The sequence below is a fragment of the Chelonoidis abingdonii genome, chromosome 5 (assembly GCF_003597395.2).
Source record: "Chelonoidis abingdonii isolate Lonesome George chromosome 5, CheloAbing_2.0, whole genome shotgun sequence".
NCBI classification, from domain to species: Eukaryota; Metazoa; Chordata; order Testudines; family Testudinidae; genus Chelonoidis; species Chelonoidis abingdonii.
The window spans coordinates 46,265,064-46,283,742 of NC_133773.1; the positions used below are offsets into that span (position 1 = coordinate 46,265,064).

General features: G+C 48.7%; 1 protein-coding gene across 6 annotated transcripts in view; it reads left to right on the forward strand.

Moving 5' to 3' along the window:
- INTU (inturned planar cell polarity protein) overlaps positions 1–18,679 on the forward strand; it is a 116,746-nt gene that overhangs the window by 2,206 nt on the left and 95,861 nt on the right. For 2 of the 6 annotated variants that reach the window (XM_032806015.2, XM_032806017.2), the window contains exon 1: positions 8,223–8,402. The exons of 1 other annotated variant lie outside the window; for it this stretch is intronic. In XM_032806015.2, the coding sequence (XP_032661906.1) occupies positions 8,278–8,402 (125 nt within the window). In that variant the 5' untranslated portion in view covers positions 8,223–8,277. Of the gene's footprint in view, positions 1–8,222; positions 8,403–18,679 lie in introns of those variants that run through there. 3 more of the 6 variants (XM_032806019.2, XM_032806018.2, XM_075066263.1) reach the window with 2 other exon arrangements.

Below are 18,679 nucleotides of genomic sequence, written 5' to 3' on the forward strand. Positions count from 1 at the left end.
CATGACTAAACCACACGTTACAATACGAAAATGATTCTATTGAGCAGTATTTAATAAAAGCTCATAAGTAGCCTGTGTCTAATAGAGCATCTGTTTCCCAAAACACACTTTTTGCTAAATGATTTTATTTGCTATTGCAAATGAAATGCTGCAATCTGTCATGTCAGTGCCAGCTCCAAATATATATAGCTACTGAAAATGAAACCTAATTATTAACACAGCTGCAACTGAAAAAAGTTAAAAATCAGTATCTACAAAATTGTAGCTATGAAAATAGAGACAAATACTACCCTGGAAATAAGTAGATAGGGAATTCTGGAATAGACCTGCCCTCATATCACATTATGAAGCAACTTTTATCTGAATTGCAGATAAATGCTCCCATATGTGACTGGGGACCCTCTGAAATCTGAACAGTATGGATGCATTTGTCAGTGACCATAAAGCTGAGTGGGTGTTGCAGGGCTTTTTTAAGTCACAGTAGCAAAATGTTGCCCAGCAGTATTTCTTATTTTAATTTACTTTCCATGCACTGGAGTACTATTTGTACTTACATTTGCATTTTGACTGACTGCAAAGAATCACTGTATTCTTTAAAAAGAACAGGAGTACTTGTGGCACCTTAGAGACTCACAAAGTTATGTGAGCGTATTCTTTGTGCTTAACCTATATGCCACATCTAAGTGATCCTAATAAAGGCTGTGGAATTTAACAACAACAACAACAAAAAGCAAGCTGTGGAAAAATCCAATTTCAAATTATTGCTACTTTAAATGCTAATAGACAATGGTTGCTGAAAATTAGTTGGTGACTCTATAAAATACTCCCCCAAAGGAGTCACATAGGTTGGTGTAGTCTTCCTGATTTTTTTTTCATATCTGTCTTCCAATATTTTGTTGTTCTTCTTACTGCGCTGAGGACACCAATGACAGAGGAAATGGAAAGAGGCAAAAAAAAGTGAAATCTGCATTTACTTATTTTGTATGTGGTATTTGCAAACCTGAAGGCTTTTTCCTCAAAGTTTCTATTATTTTTTGTCACTCTGGCTTTAGGTTATCTTAATTTAAATACACTAATTTAAAATGAACACAGTTTCCCTATTAAATTCACCTTGCCTTGAAGTAAACTGTCCCCACACAGTAATAGCAGCAAAGTTGTGAACAAAAGGTTTTATGATGCTTGTTATTTGCCTTTATAAAGTATTAAAGACCTGAAAGTCCATGCTGCTCACCCTTCAAACACAAGCTTTTTTTTTTCTGCTTGTTTTTAATTTTACATTGTTTTCATATTTGTATGTCTTTCTTTCCCTTTTTACTGAAGATGTCCCTTGGAGAACACAAATGTACCCCTACATTAAAAGGGCCAAGGTAGAGAATCTTTATCAAAATAAAATCTTTTTTGCCAAAGTAAATCTGTTAGTCTTTAAGGTGCCACCAGATTCCTTGTTGTTCTTAACAAAAGAGGGTGTTTTTTTTCCCTTTCAACTTTTGTTTCAGTTATTTGAGCAAAGTAGGCATTAACAAAAACAAATGATCTTAACTTAAAATGAAAATCACTTCCCTGCTCCACTGTGGTTTTACTTGCTTGGTATTTATAATATCATATATCTACTAGTTTCTCCAGTTGACCATAGAATCTTCCAGGAGAAAAACCAAGTCGAACAGACCTGAATTTCAGATCTTAAATAAAAGCAGCAAATAATCTTGTATGTCTTCTCCGTTATCTTTAAAGAAACAAAACCTGTAACTTCAAAGTCCAGTGGAAAATGGAGGAGAGGAAAAAAGCTGGGGACTGTTCAAAATGTTGTTAAGCATTGGCAGTTAAGAAAGGCACATTCTGCTGTAGTCAAAGCACATTCATTGTTTGCTATGATCTATTTATACTGGCTATACTATGCAAAGGGGCCACAGAGCTAGCAGATCCAGCAACCAGGAAATTGTCCTGGCTTAGGGGGAATCTCTACCCCAATAGAACCAGCAGCACCACAGATCTATGAACATTCACACTCACACACACCCCCGCCAACACACACACTACATCTGACATTGGGGATGTAGATGGAGGGGAAAGGGTGTGGCTGAAACATCTCTGAGCTCTAGCTATTCCTACAATGGTCCTTCAGGGCCATAGATAACAGCCATGAGTTGAAGCAACCCTGGCTGGCCCCAAATACAGGAGGTGCAAAGGTGGCATGCAGTCACCATGCCATCACTTTCAGACCTGCATGGAGTGGAATTCAGCCACACCCAAGACCCAGGGCTATATCTTGTCTACACTAGCCAAAGAAATCATGCTGGCATCTTTCTAGCAAATATAACAAGACCAGACTGTGCTATAAGAGAGTGAGGGCACTTCCATATTTATAAAAGCAAAACAACCATTCGTTATCCTACTACCACAAAAGAGAACATATTTTCTCCAAATGCCAGACCTTCCTTTTGCAACTTCCCATTGGAAAAGCCAATTACCAGTGAATAACAGTGGAGAAAATAATACTCAAAAGCAATAGTTTAATTTTCAGTTTAGTCAATAACTATTTCTATTTTCATTTGTATAAAGTAATGCATTACCCAGTTGTCTAATAGGAGATAATTATTATATCAGTGCCAACGATAGCCTGTGGCAGACCTCTTGGCATCTGTTTGTTAATGCAGGAGGGATTGGAGAGAAGGTTCACTAGACTTCCAAGTCAAGAGCACCAGGCCAGCTAATCATGTTAAATATAAAGGGTCTTCCATATGAATGATTATTTCAAAGCTACTTATAATTTTTCTGTATAGGGAATGGTGTCAGGGTTTTCCCTTCTACAGAGATCTTATGGGAAATTCTGTCTCTATTCAAATAACATCCTGCTGGGGGAGAGACAGTGCCTTTGCCTGGTTGTTTCCACACCAGCAAAAATCATAAATGTTTCAGAAAACATACTTGGGAGATTTGCCACTACTGCTTTCAGTAAACCGATGTTCTATGGTGCTTTGCTCCCTAATACGGCTATCCTGGAAAACAGCAGTATATGGGCTTTCCTTCTTTTGGGGAGAGAAGTCTGTACTTCTCACTTATTGAATTAACAACTGGAAACAATTAACCAACCCTTGAACTCAGTGAAATTTAACATAACAGTCTATGCCAGATGGTCCCATCACTTCTCAACAGAGACATTTTCATGCGCTGCATTAAAGGTGCTAGGAAATATAAATGGAATTAAGCAGGGAGGGATTGAATATCTCACCTCCAACTCTTTATTAAAATCCTGATTTATTGTGTAATATTCCATTCAGAAAATCACCAGACATTGGGTAATTTGGAGGAGTTCATGTGTCTCCTGTTTATCCAAAATGTTTTGTTTTTTGAGGAGAATTGCTTGAGAAGTGGAGGTAGGGGGGTTTCCCCTCCTGCTTATCTGGAAGTAATATACTCTGACTTGCCTTATTTTATCTTGCCTTTATGCCATGCCTTAAAATTACCATGTGCTAGTCTTAAATAGAAGTCATAGGTCTGAATTTGTTTAAGAATTCTCCACTGTTAAGACTGGTATACGCTGAGTGAAATTTTTATGTCACCTAAGATAGGAAAAGCTTAAACGCTGCCTATTACTTCCTATCCTGAAGCTGAACTGAACAGTTGGGGTTTTTTTTTGTACTACTACATGTTTTCTTAATTTTCTCTTATTTTCTTCCATAAGAAGAGCATATATACATGTATCCTTCCCTATGTGTGGATGGAGTTGTATGACTAAACCTATATACTTGCGGTCATAGATGACAGGCTTTTACTTTTAGGAGCAAAAGCACAAGTCTTGCCTAACGCCTACTTCTAGTCCAGGGGTCCCCAACACGGTGCCTGCTGGCGCCATGTCCTGGCCATCAAGCATCCGCGGAAATTCCGCCAAAATTCGACGGCAAAGCCTCTCGATGACGCCGCTTGCCACCGACAAGCGAAGTCATCAAGAGGCGTCGCTGCTGAATTTTAGCAGCATTTCGGTGGATGGTTGACCGCCGCCACGGTTCTTCATCTGGTGCCTGCCAGACGAAAAGGCTGGGGACTAGGGTGACCAGACGTCCCGATATTTGCTTGTTTGTCCCGCGTCCCCACCACTGGTAGGTCGGGACACTGGACAAACAAGCAAAGGCTCCATAGCCCGGAAGGGCTCGCGCCCTCCCCCGTCCCGACTCCGCCCCCTCCTTCCCCCATTGGCTCCCTCCCCAAATCCCCGTCTCTTGCCGAGCACCGCATGCCCTGGAGACGCGGGGGCTGGGGTGAGTCAGAGTCCGGCCCGGCGTCAAGCAGTAGTGCGAAGCACGTAGCGCTCGGCGGCTGCAGCTTTGGCGGCCGGGTCGGAACCCGGGCCTGCTGCGGGGACCCAGCGCGCACGCTGCACCCAGCTCCTGGCCAGTCGCGTCTGGGCTGGCTACCCTGCTGGTGCAATCCCGCGGCGGAGGCAGCGGCAGCCCAGCCCCGTTCGTTCCCCTGCGGGAGCCGAGCGGGATGGGGGAGGCTGGGGCCTGCTGTCCCCACTCCGGGGCCGCCCGCGGGATTACACCAGCTGGGCAGCCAGCCCAGACGCGGAGCTTGGCCAGCGGCCGCTTCCTCGCCTAGCGGCAGCGGGAGTTGCAGCAGCGGCTGTTCCTGAGTCCCGCTGCCCAGGTGGGGAGAACAGCCGCGCCTGACCCCGAAGGCCGCCCCCTACTCTCCCTCGAGGTACTGCACCCGAGTCCTGCCTGCTTGGGGCCAGGCCGCACTCACCCTGGCCCCGCGCTCCCCTGAGTCTCCGGGTCCGGGGTGGGTTTTTTTGTTGTTTTTTTTTGCCTCTCTGCCGCCATTTTATTCCCCTTCTCTTCCACCCCCCCCGCCGCCCCGCGTCCCGTGATTTGACCTGAGTGATCTGGTCACCCTATTGGGGGCCACTGTTCTAGTCTGAGAGTTCTGTAACAGTTTCAGTTGGAAAGTTAGTTGTGTAGCTAAGAAGGATATGTGTCCAAAGCACTCCTTTGTCTGTTACTTCACTTGGAATCCTCTGTTCACTAGTTAACATTTTCTGTGAGACTTTCTCAAGTACAGAAGCTTCACACTAGACTCTTGCACCTACTGTAACAAGCTCCAGCAGTGTAACATCTAGATCTTCAGAAAACAGATCAATTCCACACTTTTAGAAATGTTCCAATAAGTATATTCCATCCCATTCTGTATGCATCCTAACATCATCTTGTGGTGATTGAATGCAGCTGTGCATCCAGCATAGGTTTTCATTGAACTGTTTACTGTGACACCAAGTTTCTGAGTTGATAGAACCCTGTTGGATACCTTAATTTTTTCCTCTGATGTGTATTATTCTGCATTATTTGACACTGAATTTCATTTACAAATGTGTTGCTCATTTAGGTCTCTGAAGTTCTTCACTCCTCTGTGGTTCAGACTAACCTAAATAACTTTGTGTCATCTGCAAACTTACTACTTCACTAATCACTCGCCTTTCAAATCATTTTAGTAAATGTATGAAACCTTGAGGCACTCTGCTGTTAACCGTTTTTGCCAAGGTGAAAACTGTCCATTTAGTCCCACGCTTTCTGTCTCCAACCCAGTTTTTGATATGATATTTTTGCTTCTCAACCAGGGCCTACTTAGCTTCTTTAGGACCCTTTTGTGCAGTACCTTGTCAAAGGCCTTTTGGAATTCTCAATAAATTGTCAACTGGTTCTCCTTTATTCTCTACTATATTGATATGTTCAGAGAATTTTAAGAGATTACAGAAACTCAACCAGATAACACGTTAAAACTACAACTTTCCTTGTCTGCACTGGAATTTCAACAATTAGCTAACATGTTAAAAACACTTCCTCTACCTCAGGCATTTTCTGGACTGAGATTTAAAGTTGTGATATTAATATGTTGACTTTCACTGTCTGTCTAGCACATTTTAAGTATAGTGTAATGGCACACTGCTTTTAACATGTGCTAAATCAGTCAGTTCAAAGCCTAGGATTTCCCAAGGCTTCAACTCAGCCAATTTAGCAGGTTAAAGGCAATAGTTTTGTCTACACATCTTAAATTCTAAGCTAGATAAGGCCATAATGAAAAACAACTGTGAACCAGCCAAAGCCTCTGGCAAAGATTAAAGTGCTGTTGTGGGAACTAATCAATAAGCTTTAACCTTGTAGTTGTAGACCTGAACCATGTTTACAGCTAACCATACCAGTAATCAGAGGGGTAGCCATGTTAATCTGTATCCACAAAAACAATGAGGAGTCTGGTGGCACCTTAAAGACTAACAGATTTATTTGGGCATAAGTTTTCATGGGTAAAAAACCCAATTCTTCAGGTGCCACATCTGAAGATGTGTTTTTTACCCATGAAAGCTTATGGCCAAAAAAATCTGTTAGTCTTTAAGGTGCAACTGGACTCCCCATACCAGTAATGTGTTACAAACACAAATCAAAGCTGTAGTGTGGAAGGGCTTTAAAATACATTATTAACTAGTAATGGCATTAGATTTGAATTGAAAAGAATTTCAGGGTTTTAACTTCTGCTTTTTTATATTACTGGAACAAGATCTATAGTTTGGGAAAGGTTTAGAGTTCCTTAAAAAATTAGCTGGATTCCAAAGTGTTTGAAAATTGTTCCAGGCCACATGAACTTCCCAAAGTGACCATTTTCATTTTGTTTGTTCATTTTGAAAACTAATTTCACTTGAAGCAGTTAGTAAAATTAAAGATGATTCCATGTAAACATTTGCTTCTGTTGAGTCAATCATATTGATAGATTATGTGCCTTCTAGCAATAGGCCATCAGTTTATCCCAAATAGTGGTTGTATTTGAACACATGCTTGCTTTTGGGATAGCAGGTGTAAGGGGGAAATAAGCCCAGAAGCTCAACAGGGCTTCTCCCATCTCCATGGCACCTGGCCGGCGGCACCAATAGAAGGGCGGGACAGGCATCACATGTCGCCCTCGTGCTTCCGGGTGTTTGGTGTTATGGCGGCTGGGGGCTCCATAGTGGTGGGGTAACATCCCCCCGCATGGAACATAAATTTCTGGGCTACTGGAAATAAACCCAGAAGTTTCTGTTGAGTTTCTATTTTACCTTAGTTCCGTTCTGAGGAAGGGTGTGGGGCCTGGTGGATAGACAGTGAGCAGAGACTCAAAACACCTGGTTCTGCCCTTGGCTGGGTCACCAGTTCTGCTGGGTGACTTTAGGCAAATCACTCTACCTCACTGTACCTCAGTTTCCCTACCAGTAAAGTGGTGATGACAATACTGACTCCTTTTGCAAAGCGGTAGGAGAGCGAATGATGAAAAGCCTTGAATAAGAGTAAAGCTGCTTATTATTATTTATTTATTATTAAGGTGGCAATTTTGCAACAAAAAAACTTCAAAAACAGACTCCAAAGAGAGACTGCTGAACTCGAATTAATAAGCAAATTAGATACAATTAAGTTAGGCTTAAACAGAGACTGGGAATGGTTGGGTCATTACACTAATTGAATCTATTTCCCTATGTTAAGCTCGCCTCACACTATTATCACTTCAAAAGTGTTTTTTTCTCCTGCTGATGATAGCTTATCTCAAATGATTAGAGTTTTCCTGTTGGTATGCATACTTCAACCTTTTCACCTCTGTATGTATAAATATCTCCTGTCTGTGTGTACCAGTCTATGCATCAGAAGAAGTGAGCTGTAGCTCACAAAAGCTCATGCTGAAATAAATTTGTTAGTCTCTAAGGTGCCACAAGTACTCCTGTTCTTTTTGCAGCTACAGACTAACAGGGCTACTACTCTGAAACCTGTTATGGTGTGAAATACGCCTGAGCCCTGAGTCTTTCCAGGCTGGTGCCAAGGTCTATCCCACGCTTTTCTGCCTGACCCCTCGCAAAAGAAGGCGCAGTCCGCTGTTCAGGTTGAGACGTGGGCTGGGAATCGGTACCCTCGCCTGGGCATGCGGCCACCTGCGTCTGTTGCTCCGGCCCCGGCTGCCCGCATAGCGGCTGGCGGGAGCGCCCCCAGGCTGTTCCCGCAGACCCGGACCCTGTGCCGCATGGCGGGGGCTCAGGCAGGGAGGAGCCGGAGCCCGAGCCCGACGGCGCTACCCGGTCGCTGCTGCAGCAGGAGCTGCCTCGCCGCCACTGGCCGATCTCGCTCAACAGGGCTTCTCCCGTCTCCATGGCACCCGGCCGGCGGCACCAATAGAAGGGCGGGACAGGCATCACATGTCACCCTCGTGCTTCCGGATGTTTGGTGTCATGGCGGCTGGCGGCTCCGTAGTGGTGGGGTAACATCGCCCGGCATGGAAGAGCCGCTGTCGCTCGAGGTGCCCCGAGAGTCGGCGCCACGGCAGGAGGAGGAAGCTGCGGGCGGCGACGAAAGCAGCGAGACCGGCTCCTGCTCTGCATCGTTCTCCGGGGGCTCTGAGTAAGGGCGCCCCCACCCTGTGGGTTTAGGGCAGAGAGTGACCGTGTTTTCTGGCCCTCGCTAGCGAGAGGGAAGGACTCAGTTCTGGCCAGGATGCTCCGTCCCCTGGGGTCAGGCGTTGCAGCCTTCGCTCCCAGACTGGCTGGCTTCCAGGGCACCACGTGTGAGAGCGCACCTCGGCTCTTGCCACCCAGCTCCATTCAGAAGAGCTTGGATTTTATGCTCCCCTTTTCCGCTCTTCAGTTGTGAGAACTCGAGCAAACAGCTTCAGGCTCTGTGCCTCTGTTTCCCACCATAAAAAAGGGGGTAGGAAGGGCTCCCTGCACTGCAGAAGGTGCTTTGAGATTCTGAGGCAGAAGGTACTGTAAAAGGGGAAATGGCCCTACTTAGTCCTTATATTTGAATCAATATAGGGAGGTTCAGTTAATCAATTTTGTTAGTCTTATTAATCATTTAAAGAGCTCCCAGAAGGGGACTTGGCTGTTTAAAAGTAATATTTGTAACAGTTTATCACGATTAAAATACCTATTCATTCATAAGTATGTATGTGCCAAGTATTATGTATTTCTGCAGATTGTGGCAGTTGGGATCTGAAAACCTAAAGCTAAGCTCTTAAGTCCATATTTAGATACCTAGATAACTGGTGTGATTTGCTCCTAGGAGCTTCTGTTGATTTCAAATGGCTACAGCTTTTGTTGTTGTAGGGTTACATTGTTGTTTCTTCTCCTAGCTAAAACATAAACCAAGTTGATTTCCCCACTTCCTCAAGTTCTGGGTGGAAAACTGCTTTGTTCTGTGATTTTTGTTTTGTTTTGTTTTGTTTTTTACTCTGTTTCCAGAACATTGTTCATTTTGTGCTGGTTGTAAGCTAAAGCCTCCCCTACACTTAAAATTTAGGTTGACGTAGATACATCACAGGTATGTGAAAAATCCACACGCCTGAACTTTGTAGCTATGCTGGCCTAACCCCAGTGTACATGCAGCTAGATTGATTTAGCTACAATTGTATAATATAGACTGTGACCTGGTCTACACTACAGGGTTAGGTTGATTTTAAGCTGCCTTGCATCAACCTAGCTGTGAGAGTATCCTCACTTAATTTGGCTCCTGGTGATGCAAGGGCTTCTCTGGTGATCTAGTAACGGCACCTTCCTGAGTGGCATACAGTCACAGTCAATGTAAATAGATCGACGCAATGTCAGTGTAGACACTTCATGGTTTACATCCATTGTTACTGGCAATGTTCCACACTGATAATACAATCAGTACAAGTGCTTCTGGTAAGGATGCACACCACGAGCACAAGGAGCCAAGTGTGCACACACACAAGCAATTTAATAACTGTGATGGCTGTGTGCTGACATAAGCTAGGTCAACATAAATTTATAGTGTAGACACAGATCAAGTCTACCCTGTGGTGCCAGAGCTGTCCCAGTACAATTCCATAGTGTAAATGTGGCTTGAGTTTTCTATGGCTCCTTGCTATGTTTGGTGGAATGAGTAAGGGCCTCAGCCTACAGAAGTAGCAAACACCTTGAAATCTACAGAAACCTGTTGCTTCTTTACAGCTAACCTACTGCCTAATCCTTTCCCTGAGATCAGAATCCTGAAATAACCTTGCTACTATTGTCTAATGTTGCTACTGTTGTCTAACCTGGTGTCTAACCTTCCTTTTGATTATGCTACTCCAGCCTCTGTTCGAGTGACTATTTTAGTTTAAGGCTGGAGTAGCAGCCTTGGAATAGCTCTGCTACTGCAGTAAGGTCTGGAAGTGTGCGCAGGAATTCTTCTCTTCCAGAAACACCAGTAAGGTTCACAGTTAACACTCTGTTGAGATGCATAGAAGCAGTGTATGCTTCTGGAGGCAAATCCTGTTCCCTGCAGATGACCATCTTGTAACTAAGGGCAGGTCTAAGTTTAAAATGCACACAGCGTCACTGATGCAGTTATGCCCATGTAGTGCTTTAGTGAAGATGCTCTAAGCCAGTGGTGGGTAATCTCCGGCCCTCACGCAGCCCACCACTGCTCTAAGCCAACGAGAGTGAGATTCTCCCATCGGCTTAGTTACTCCATCTTCACAAGAGGCTGAACCATAGCCTCAGAGTTTGCCACTGAGCCGTGAGCTTTGGCTTCCAATCAGCTTGGAAGCACTGTGAACCTTTTTCAAGCTGGAGGTTTTGGGGTTTCCAGGCATCCTGCTGCAGAGCCAGGGCTCCCCAGCACTTCAGCATAGATCCTAAAAGCTCTGAGTGTGGTCTCTTCAGCAGCCCACCAGGCAAGCTGGCAGAAACCAGGCAGGGTTCTGACAAAACCCTGCCTATTTCATAAGAAAGTTTGTCAAAAACAACATATTTCAACAAATTGGCGTTTTCTGCCAAAAACCTGTTTCATCAGAAAATTCCATACCAGCTGTAGTTGCCATGTTTTGAGTGTGATTCATATGCACTGAAAACCAATGGGACCTTTTTTCTCCTTTCCCCATTTGTCACTGTGTGGTTAAAATTCTATTAAAAACTTAATCCATTAGTACAGATTTGTTTTTGTTTAGAAAGGAACAAATATGTGTGTGGTTAGACAGTTATTGCAAATATTTCTATAATACTCTAATAATTTTAGTTTTGGTTTCAGCAGAAGGAGAGGAGAACAGCTAGTGAAGATAAACTTAGTTTTTGCACAGTATCATGTGGCCTAATTGTTGGAGGTTGAAGTACTTCACTGTATTGCATAGATGACCTATGTTCTTAATTTCTAATTTTTAAAAGCAGTCATTTTTCTGTCTTTCTCTATTGCTTTTGAAGCTTTTTGTTTGTAAGATCAGAGCACGGCTTATACATCCTTCCATTCTAGTACATCTTTATTCACACTTTTACCAAGAAACGTGCATAGATGTTTTGTAGCTGACTCTGAAAGCCCAGCAATGCTAGTTGGATGTAATTCATAGGTTTCAAAGAGTAAATTTTATATGAAAACTGATATTCTGGTCTAATCAGTATATTGTCCCAACTACTTCAGTGTCAAAATCCCCACTAATGAACCAAGGTCATTACAGCTCATGCCTACTTCTCTAACACATTTCATGTCTTGAGGCCGTATTGTATTGAGGGAGAGGAAGAATGATTTCCGATGTTCAACTTATACAGTTTCTTTCAAATCTTTACCCAGGAAGGAAGAACTTTAGTGGATGGGTGAGGCTGTGTAAGTATTGTGGCCCCACTACCTTGCAGATCCATGGGGAGGGAAACTCCCAGGCCTGCACAAATTTGATCCTTCTATGCTGCTGCTCTGCTTGCTCCTCCCTCCCCAGCTGCAGTACTCCTGTGGATGCTGGAGGATGGATAATGGGGATGAGGATGGGAGAGACATAGAAACTCATTTAATTTTCCCCCCAAGCAGCATGATCTTGTGTGCAGATATTTGTCTGCAGATGGACAATGTGCAGAATTAGTCCTTTTGCCACCAAGTTATTTATATTATGTTAGCAATTAGGAGTCCAGTGTGGGCAGGGGCCCCATTATGGTAGGTGCTGTACAAACACAGAAAAAATATATTCCCTGCTTCCAAGATGTTACAATCTAAGTAACCAAAACTGTGGATCTCCCTCAGAAGGGCTCTCATGGGGCCTCAGGAAGGAAAAACGATACATGGAGTTCCTTCATAAACATTCCATCAGAAATCTGTCCAGATGGAGTCACCTCAATTGTCCCTTAGAACTTCAGTTATATAGCTGACTGTATATAATGTGCTTTACTCACCTAAACGCATGGAAACCTATATTACCATAAGAGTACTCTTAATTTAGACTGACTGCAGAACTAATATTGTGCTGCTCTTCTTCGAGTGATTGCTCATATCCATTCCAGTTAGGTGTGTGCGCGCCGCGTGCACGTTCATCGGAGAAACTTTTACCCTAGCAACACTCGGCGGGTCGGCTGGGCGCCCCCTGGAGTGGTGCCGTCATGGCGCCGCATATATACCCCAGCCGACCCGGCCACCCCTCAGTTCCTTCTTACCGCCCGTGTCGGTCGTTGGAACAGTGGAGTGCGGCTTAGCTGATCTCCACCTTCCCTAGCATTCTTGTCTCTAGTTCATAGTTATAGTTACAGTTTAGTGTTAATTTTTAGTAGTTACTAGTAGTTGTTAGTGTAGTTATTGTATATAGTTCGAGGGCTGAGGTTTAATCCTCCTCACCCCTCCCGGGACCCGGGCTCATGCCTGGCTTTCCCGGCTTCAAACCTCATGCCTGGCTCACCGGGCTTCAAAGCAATGTGCGGCCTGCCATAGGCCGATGCGACAGGAGATCCCACGACTCCTGTCTGAAGTGCCTCGAGGGAATCGCACTTGTCCTCTAAGTGCCATTGCAAGGCTTTTAAGCCGACGGACCAAAAGGAGTAGGCGGGACATTAGGTTAAGGCAGCTCCTAATGGAAAAGCGGCGCTAGCACCCCGCCTTCACCGCATCGGCACCGAGCACGAGCCAGCAGATGAGCGAGACTGCCCCCTACTGGTTCTGGGCACCGTCGGTAGCGCCTAAGGCTTCCCGGCACCGGCCGCAGCCGGCACCGAAGTCAACTCTGCGCTGCTTCCCTCTCCCCGAGGTCGAAGACGGCGAAACCTCAGACAGGCTCGACAACACCCGCGTCGCAGCCAGACACAGCGCCAAGTCAGCTGCCGCTCGGCACCAACACCTGCCGCGGCAACCGCCTAACGGCACCGTCGACTCCAGCCCCGCGAGGGCCGTCGAGTCGGTGCCTGGCAGCTCCCCGGCACCCGCCGTGGTAGAGCTCACTTTGCCGTCAACTCCAGAGACGTTCTCTGGGCGGCAGGGAAGACTTGATCGCCATGACTGAGTCTGGCACCGCCCCTTACCCCGGCACCGCCGGAGTGCGGGTACCACCATCCATGGGCAAGCCGTCCTGCCAGACCGTCGTCTGTCAGCACGGCGGACCGGCACCGCATAAGGTCGCTATCCTGGGGCGCTCCAGATCGAGACGTCGCTCCCTGTCCGGCACCGCTCTCAATCCCGGCACCACTCCCCCCGGCTCGAGCTCGCAAGCGCCGATCAACCTCTAGGCACCGGTCGATCTCAAGCGTCGTGCTTCGGTCTCTCACTCCCCATCCCGCTACTCATGGTACCGCTCTCAGCTCCCGGCACCGTCACGGACACCGTTCCTCCCGGAGCAGATCTCGCCATAGGGGCTCGAGATCCCGGTCGACCTCCCTGGCACCTAGGTCCAGGTCGCAGGTCCCGGTCCCGCTTTCGGTACCTGCTCTGCGTACCAGCACCTGGTCTCCACGGTCCCGGGTGCAAGATCAGTTGGCACTTCAGCGCTAGAGGGTTTTCTGCTCCTCTGTGGCCGTCCAGAACAGTCGTCGTCTCCTCGCAGGCAGACAGCTACTCTACGATCGGACCAGAGACATGGAGGTGCCCACGGGGGTCTTCCAGGACACATGTCCTCAGGACGCCGGCCTCAACACATGTGGTCCTTTTGGACACCCTGGGCGTACCAATCAAGCCCAGGGTGCTCCCCTAGTCCAGGCCCACCTTCTGCTGCCTCGGAACATCGGGCACCAGAGGCCACCATCTCCCGCCCTTTTCTGCGGAAGAGTCGGAAGAGAGCACGGTCACACCATCCCCCCGGACTCCCCAGGACAGCTGGAGCAAGAACCACCCCAGGAGCATGGGGCTATCCAGGACCCCCTCATTCCCGGCGGTATCTTCCTCCTCTTCCCCGGATGAGGCTGTGGCGAGGACCTCTTCTTCAGGGCTCCACCGATAGACCTTAGGGCCCATCAGGACCTCCTTCGAAGGGTGGCTCTTTAATATCCAACCTCCCGGTGGAGGAAGTCCCGGAGGTCGAGGACCCCCTGTTTTGTGAGCATCCTGGCCGCGGAATGCCCCGACCCGGGTGGCACTGCCTGTTCATTAAAACCATCCAGGCCACTGCCGACACTCTGTGGCAGTCTCCAGTCTCCCATGCCACCCAACGGCGAAGGGGTCGAGAGAAAGTACAGGTACCCTCTCGGGTATGAGTACTTGTATGTTCACCCTCCCCCCTCTCATTAGTTGTCCAGTTCGGTCAACGAGAAGGGAGCGCCATGGTCAGCAGGCGCCTGACCCAAAGTCTAAAGGAGGCTAGGCGTCATGGACCTCCTGGGTGCGCAAAGTATATTCGGCGGTACCCCTACAGCTCGGTGGCCAACCAGCAGGCTCTATTGAGCCGATCATATCAATTATAATAGCACCTGGGCGGAGGTGGGTAGGATGGTTGACTATTGACTAGAGCTGCCTCGAACCCCTTGAAGAGACTCACGCCAAAGAATTTACTGCGTTCATAGAGGAAGGCAAAAAAAGTGGCCAGGACCTCTCTTCAAGCTCCTGGACGCGGCCCGACTCGGCTCTGCTAGAACTCTGGCCTCTGGCGTCACCATGAGAGGCGCATCGTCCTGGCTCCAGGTCTCTAACTGCCTCCGGAGCTGCAATACACTATTCAGGACTTACCCTTTGAGGGCAAGGGTTTGTTCTCAGAGGCCTTCTAAGGGCCATCCTCGAGTTGCAGAGCCTGAAAGGACAATAGAGTCATCATGAGGTGTTGGGGCATGCATACCCCCCGTGACCCAGCGTAGGACCCTTTAGGCCCCAACCCCGCCGCCCGTATTTTCCACCACGGAACAGGCAGGACCTCAGTAGGAGGCGCGGGCGGGGTGCGCGGAGGCGCCAATCCCGGCCCCCAAGGGGGGCAGAGCCAAGGACCCTCTAAAGGCTCCACCAGGGCCTAAGGCTAACTTTTGAAAGTGCCACTCGGGGACGGCGTACCAGCCTCAACAACAGGATCCTTCTCCCCCCTTCTCCGACCGCCTTTCCTACTTCCTCCCGGCGTGGTCCCAGCTTACCTCAGACCTTTGGGTGCTGCGCACGGTGAAGCAAGGATACCAACCTCCAAATTTGCTTCATCCCCGCCTTCCGCGCCCCCAGTCATCCCGGTCCCTCTTCAGGGACCCCTCTCACGAGCAAATCCTCTTGCAAGAGGTGCAGTATTCTCCTGCGGCTAGGCAGGAGCCGTAGAGGAGGTCCCCGACAGCCGAGAGAGGAAAGGGGTTTTACTCCCGCTATGTTTCTAATTCCCAAGTCCAAGGGAGGCCTCCGGCCTATTCTAGAGCCTGCGGGGGCTCAACAAGTGGCTGCTCAAGTTGAAGTTCCGCATGGTTCTCCTGGGAACTATTATCCCGTCTTTGGATCCTGGAGACTGGTACGCCGCCTCAGACATGAAGGACGCATACTTCCATATTGGCCATCTTTCCACCGCACAGAACAGAAAGTACCTTCGGTTTACGATCAACCACCAGCACTTCCAGTTCGCAGTCCTCCCCTTTGGCCTCTCCACGGCCCCGAGGGTGTTTACAAAGTGCATGGTAGTCATCGCCGCACACCTCCGCAGGCAGCAGATACATGTGTTTCCGTATCTGGACGACTGGCTCATCAAAGGGACCTCTCCGACTCAGGTCCATCAGCACGTCAATGTAATCACGACCCTCTTCTCCCGGCTGGGTCTGCTCCTCAACATGGAGAAATCCACACTGGCCCCTACTCAAAGGCTGGACTTCATAGGCGCAACCCTGGACTCCACGCTCACCAGGGCTTACCTGCCCCAGGCCCGCTTCCAAGCAGTTGTCTCAATCACCCGGGCCTGCAGGCCTCCCCACTCACCTCGGCTCGCACCTCCCTTGGCCTGCTGGGGCACATGGCCGCATGCACTTATGTCACCAAGTACGCCAGACTTCGCATGCGGCCCTTTCAAATGTGGCTCCACTCGGTCTTCCGCCCAAGCAGGGACCCTATGGACATCCTGGTCACGGTTCCTCTGAGCCCCCTCCGCTCCCTCGACTGGTGGCTGAATCCGTCCCTGGTATGCGCGGGGATGCCGTTTCAACCTCAGCAGCCGTCGCTGACCTTGACGACAGACACGTCATCCCTCGGTTGGGGGGCCCATCTAGGTCACCTGTGTACCCAGGGCCTTTGGTCCGCCCAGGAGCTTACGCTCCATATAAACGTCCGGGAGTTAAGAGCCGTCCACCTAGCCTGTCAAGCATTCCAGCGGCTCCTTCGTGGCCGTTGTGTTTCTGTGTTTACGGACAACATAACGGCCATGTACTACTTCAACCGACGGGGGGGACCCGCTCATCTCCCCTGTGTCAGGAGGCCATTCGACTCTGGGACTTCTGTGTAGCCCACCAGGTGGACCTAGTGGCGTCCTTTCTCCCGGGGGTCCGGGACGCCCTGGCGGATCGCCTGAGCCGGTCCTTCCTCTGCCACGAGTGGTCAATTCGGCCAGACATCATACATTCCGTCTTCCAGAGGTGGGGGTTTCCCCTCGTAGACCTGTTCGCCTCCCGCTCGAACAGGAAGTACCAGGAGTTCTGCTCCTTCCAGGGTCTCTCCCCCGGATCAATCATGGACGCATTCCTCCTGCCCTGGGGACGCCGCCTACTGTATGCCTTCCTTCCGTTTCCTCTGGTACACAAGGTCCTGCTGAAGCTCCACAGGGACAAAGCGCATCTGATCCTGATCACGCCTGTGTGGCCCAGGCAGCCCTGGTACACCACCTTGCTGGATCTGTCGGTGGCCACTCCGGTTCCCCTTCCTCTCTTCCCAGACCTGATCACTCAGGACCACGACAGGCTTCGCCATCCGGACTTGCGTGCCCTCCACCTCACGGCGTGGCTCCTGCATGGCTAAACGCTGCAGAGTTGTGCTGTTCTGCTCCGGTACAGCATATTCTTCTCAGTAGCAGGAAGCCTTCCACCCGTTCCATGTGTTTGGCTAAGTGGAAGCGCTTCGCATGCTGGTACACAACCCAGGGCATTACCCCCTTAGAGGCCTCGATTCCCACGGTCTTAGACTACCTCTGGTACCTTAAGCAGCAGGGCCTGGTGACATCCTCCCTGAAGGTGCACCTCGCAGCTATATCCACTTTCCATCCAGACAAGGGTGGTCATTCAGTATTTTCTCACCCAGTGGTCTCTCGGTTCATTAAGGGCCTGGAGCGCATCTATCCCCCCCCACGTCACCCTGCCCGCACCTGGGACCTCAACTTAGTCCTAAGCAGGCTGATGCATCCGCCCTTTGAGCCACTCGCGACTTGCTCACTCCTGTACCTGTCATGGAAGACAGTCTTCCTGGTGGCCATTACCTCAGCCAGGCGGGTCTCTGAGCTCAGAGCCCTCACGGGATCCCACCTTATACGTTTCCATAAAGGACAAGAGTGCAGCTGCGACTCATCCGGCGTTCCTCCTAAGGCTAAGTGTCTGTCCTTTCTTATACAGGCCAGGACATCTTTCCTCACGGTCTTCTTTCCAAAGCCCCACTCTCTCGGCATGGGTCACAGACTACACACCTTAGATGATGCGGTTAGAGCGCATATGCTTTCTTATATATGAGAGAATGAAGCCCTTTCCGCAAGTCTCCTCAATTGTTGTAGGCGGTCGCGGAGCGCCATGAAGGCCTGCCGTTCTCCTCCCAGAGAGATTTCCTCCTAGTGGTGGACAGCCTGTCATCTCGACGTGCTATTACCTGGCACATGTCTCTGGGACGCTTTCCTAACGGCCATTCTACCAGAGCTCAGCTTCCTCACCGCCTTCGTGGCTGCACGTACCCATCAGGAGATAATTCCGTGCTGCGGAACCTGTCAATTCAGTCCAACACCTTGGCCTCGCACTTACTGCGTTTGGTCCAATCAATCTAGGGATTGATGCAGCCTATTGGTGCAGTGGTTGCTCACATACTGCCACATACTCACTCGCCCCCTATCCGTCCTAGGTAAGTCTTGGGATCACCCAACTGGAATGGATCATGAGCAGAATACCCACAATCGAAGAACAAAAGACGGCTATCTGACCTTATGTAACTCGTTGTTCTTCGAGATGTGTTGCTATCAATATCCATTCCAAACCCACCCTCCATTCTCCACTTGTCGGAGGAAGCCGGCAAGAAGGAAACTGAGGGTCGGCACGGTCGGCCTGGGTTATATATGGGCGGGTGCCGGCCACCGTGGCGGCGCCACTCCAGGGGGGGCGCCCAGCTGACCCGCCGAGTGTTGCTAGAGTAAAAGTTTCTCCGACGAACGTGCACGCAGCGCGCACACACCTAACTGGAATGGATATGAGCAACACATCTCGAAGAACAACAGTTACAAAGGTGAGTAACCGTCTTTTATCAGTTCTAAATGGAAGCTTATTTTATGGATACTTAAAAATAAACCCAGCTGGGATAGGGAAGGGAGG